The sequence below is a fragment of the Armigeres subalbatus genome, unplaced genomic scaffold, assembly GCF_024139115.2.
Source record: "Armigeres subalbatus isolate Guangzhou_Male unplaced genomic scaffold, GZ_Asu_2 Contig1547, whole genome shotgun sequence".
NCBI classification, from domain to species: domain Eukaryota; kingdom Metazoa; phylum Arthropoda; class Insecta; order Diptera; family Culicidae; genus Armigeres; species Armigeres subalbatus.
This window is the reverse complement of record NW_026942337.1, coordinates 142,937-146,874: the sequence shown is the minus strand read 5'-3', so window position 1 is coordinate 146,874 and position 3,938 is coordinate 142,937. Positions and strand designations below refer to the sequence as shown.

Genomic DNA, 3,938 nt, shown 5'->3' with positions numbered 1-3,938 from the left:
GCGACAAATTCCCTTTCCAGCTGATTTCGTCTTCATGCCGTTTGCCAGTACGATGTCATCTTTAACGGTTTCGTCTAACGATTCGAAATATTCCCTACTAACTGCCATGTTGTTGCTCCAGTTGCTCCAGAATCAACAACCCATGAACCTTCCTTGTCGCCCTTCTTTGCCAAGAAAGCATATTCTTCAGGGCTGTTACGAACTACCTTCGCCTTGCTGCTTTTGCCTTGTGGTTTCGAATCGTTCTTCTTGGGTTCCTTTTCCCGGCCTTGCACCAATGAACGGCAGTCCTTCTGTTTGTGCCCAACTTTATGGCAATTATGGCAAATTGTTTTTTGTTTTTTTTTTGTTTTTTCGTACCCGCTTTTAATACCGATTGCGATCCTCCAGAACAGTTTCGCTTTACTATCTCGTCGATTAACTTTGACTTGACCAGGTCGAAGGTTAGATCAGCATCCGATCTGCTTTCCAAAGCCGTTGTTAGAGGGTTGAAAGAATCCGGCATGCTTCTGAGGACCATGGCAACTTGCAAATTAGCGCCCAATACCTGGCCCGCCACAGAAAGGCGATCAAAGAGATCTTGCTTCTCTGTAATGTGCTTCTCGATGTCCTCGCCATCAGTATAACGCATATCGCACAGCTTCTTGAGGATTGAAACCTTAGATGTGAGAGTTGTGCGCTTGTAATTCCTTCTGAGGTTGTCCCGCGCTTCCTTTGAAGTGACTGTGTCCTGAATAAGTTTCCGCTGGCTGTCGTCGACCAGAAGGCCAATTGTAGCTCTGGCCTTCTGATCACCCTTCTTCCACGCCGCTACTGCTGCTGCACTCGCTTGATCTTCTGCTGGGCAAATGCCAGTTACAAATTCCCACAGATCTTCTCGAACCAGCAATAATTCAACCTTGAATTTCCAGCTTGCGTAGTTGCTTCCATTCAATCGGGGTACACCCAATTTTTCCAGCGACATATTCAATTTCGAGCAGTGATGGAGAAAATCAAAAACGATTTACTCACGGACAGTGTTTTTTTCCCTTTGTTACTACTGGTTGCCCATAACCTATTAGGTGTAGGAGGAGCAAGTAATAACAACAACTAGTCTGGGTGATTAACAATTAATGATTCATAACGAGTTCATGGCTAGCTAAGTATTTAATAACAATAATGTAGTTCTTGATGTTGCTAAGCATCGGCATCGCTTCAGTCTCTGCCGTCAGAGAGCAGTGCGGTACAAAGGTCGTCTATTTGACATACAGCTAGCCTACCCTAGGACATGGAGCGAGGGATGTTGAAATCGGCTAGTCAGTACGCCCAATAAGCATACTTCAGCCACCTTCTGTGGACAGATACTATTGGCGCTTAGAGTCGGGACATAAGTCCTTCGATTTTGGGGCCCAGACCGTAGCAACCTGTGTCGTCATTGTGGTGAGGAAGGGCGCAAGGCGCAGGAATGCGATAAGTCACCAAAGTGTCCATCTGCCCCAGCAAAAAGCAAGCATATAATCACGTTATGGGTGGACCTCCGTGTGCCATCGGAGAGGAAAACAAGAAGAAGCCATGCAAGCAAGCTTCCACATGTGTATAGTACACTTTCACATTAGAGGAGCGTGAGTGCGTAATCGCAATGCGGTCGGGTCTGAGCTTCACGACCGACTGGCAAATAGCTTACACAACCTCACTTGATCAGTACAGTTGCTGATGAAGAATGTGTATAGCCGCTTAGTTGGTTAAAGCACCAGTCTAGCGTACTGTAGGGTCATGGCTTCGAGTCCCATCGAAGGGAAAGTGGTTACCAAATCAATATCTTTCACATAACGTACATATTCACATATGAGTTTTCACAACATTGTAAATTGAATAATGATTCATGAAAAATTCACAATTGAAACTATTGAATATAAATAGAACAGCTACTCGGTAGATAATCTAATCCTTCAAGAAAATACTGATCCATTTGTTGAAGTTTTCTCGTTTCAGCAGACTGAGTTAGGATAATCTGTTTGAGAAGGGGTGTCATTAAGCCAATCAGTTCTCAGATATATAAGCAATCCTTTACACGAGAATACTAATAACTCGACTATTATAATGTGCAAATATATTGGTGATAGAAATCAATGAAAAGAGTCAATGAACACCAGATAGTAGGACTTTTGAAATTCGTTGTCTTGTTCCAATTTGATTCTGGCAGTAATAATATTTGAGTAACACGAACCCGAGCAGTCTACGGTTCATTACTCAAAGGAATGACAACGAAAATTTCGCATAAATATAAAAAAAAAAGTTTTCACTTACCTCAATATCTTCATCCTCTGACGACTCAAAATCACTACCAACTTCCACTCGTTCTCTCACACCTGATTCACTTTCTGCATCTGATTCTTCATCTTCGATATCTTCATCTTCCTCATTATCACCTTCATCATCATCATCATCCTCGGAATCACCCTCCACAAACTCCCCATCCATATCCAACTCCTTCTGCATCTCCTCGTCGATTTCCATCTCCTTCTCCACCTCTTCTTCCAGCTCACTCTCCGCCTCCTCTTCGTCCTCGATCTCCTCTGCTTCCATCGCCTTATTGAAGGCAGTCTGCGGGAAGTTATATATATCCTCGTAAGCCCCCTTCCGCAATCGTTCCATCAGTTCCTTCTCGATGGCATTATCGATCTTGGCCGCCACCAGTGCCTTCTCCTCCCGTCGCCTGTCCCGCCGTTCCACCTTCGTCGACAGCGGCACCAGCATCTTCTGCCGTCGCAGCTTCAGCTTCCTCATGCGGATCAGGTATTGCGTTATCTTGGTGAAGCGTTGCTTGCATTTCAGACGCACGAACCGATCCCAGTAGAGCAGATTTTCGTTGATCTGATGGACGGCTTTCTCGAAGTTGCGGGACAATTTTACCTTTTCCCAGTGCTTCGCCGGGAAGGCATTCCGCTCGGCCGTCTTCATGTACAGATAGATGATGCCGTTCTCCTCCCGGATTGTGGCGTACTGGCTGTTGGCGATGGGGCAGGCCTTACGCGAGCACAAACCCGTCAGGCTGTACTCGTTGCGGCAGAAGTTTTGCGTCTGCGTTTTGACCATATACGAGCAGAACTGCCGGCTGATGATGCTCCAAACGATCTGTTCCGAAGAGGTGGAAAATAGTTTCAAATGACTTATTGACTATTGAATAAAACATTTTCGTTTATATGGAACATCTGTATTTGACAAACATGGGAGAAATACTTTCTTTTATTGATTGTCTCATGTTTGGTCTAATAGTTTTTTGGGTGAATTTTTCTGATATGATATATTCTTGCTCTTCAAAGACTGTAAGCTTGGACATCGTAAAAGTGACATAGTAGAAAAGAAGCGACTCAATACCAGCCCTGCAAAATAACTTGAGTCCTGAACGTGTGAGGTTAGTCTAGTCTATTCAAAACAAACGATACAAACGTGGACTTACCTCGTCCTGCTGCATTTTTAAGTCTTTTTAAATCTGATTCAAATGATTTACGAAGAGGACACACAAATTTAAAGAATTTCGCTGGAATCGTGCGCAAAAACCGCAAAAAATCACTACACCACCGCGAATTTTAAACCGAAATCGAACCACACATGCGGAATTTACGACTCCGTTCGAGAACGCGATTCAAGCTTTTTGACAGCAGCAAAAGGAAAACATCCCCATAGAAAATTGACCCGACTAAATCGGGTGCGAATCGGCCGATTGTTGCACCGTCGCTTATGGGAATTTAACACAGGCATTGGCCGATCAATCACTATACTTAGTCGGTAGTTCCGATTTTTACCGATCAAATCGGTTGATTCGTCGTTCGTTTAAATTGGTGTGCACGAAGTTCCACTATTAAACAAGCTATTTCGTCGGAATGATATTAAATAGGGTGATTAATTGACACACGCCTGTGTTAAAATCTCATAAGCGTAGGTTGCAACAATCGGCC

At 44.0% G+C, this 3,938-nt stretch overlaps 1 protein-coding gene across 1 annotated transcript; it reads right to left on the bottom strand.

Annotated features, from left to right (window-relative positions):
- Positions 1–1,036: 1,036 nt before the first annotated feature.
- Positions 1,037–3,938, bottom strand: LOC134202976 (protein MAK16 homolog A-like). The gene is made up of 3 exons (XM_062677977.1): positions 3,440–3,938; positions 2,287–3,114; positions 1,037–1,054 (listed from the first exon to the last, which is right to left on the bottom strand). The coding sequence occupies exons 1-3, from the start codon at positions 3,452–3,454 to the stop codon at positions 1,037–1,039; spliced, it is 861 nt and encodes a 286-aa protein (XP_062533961.1). The 5' UTR covers positions 3,455–3,938.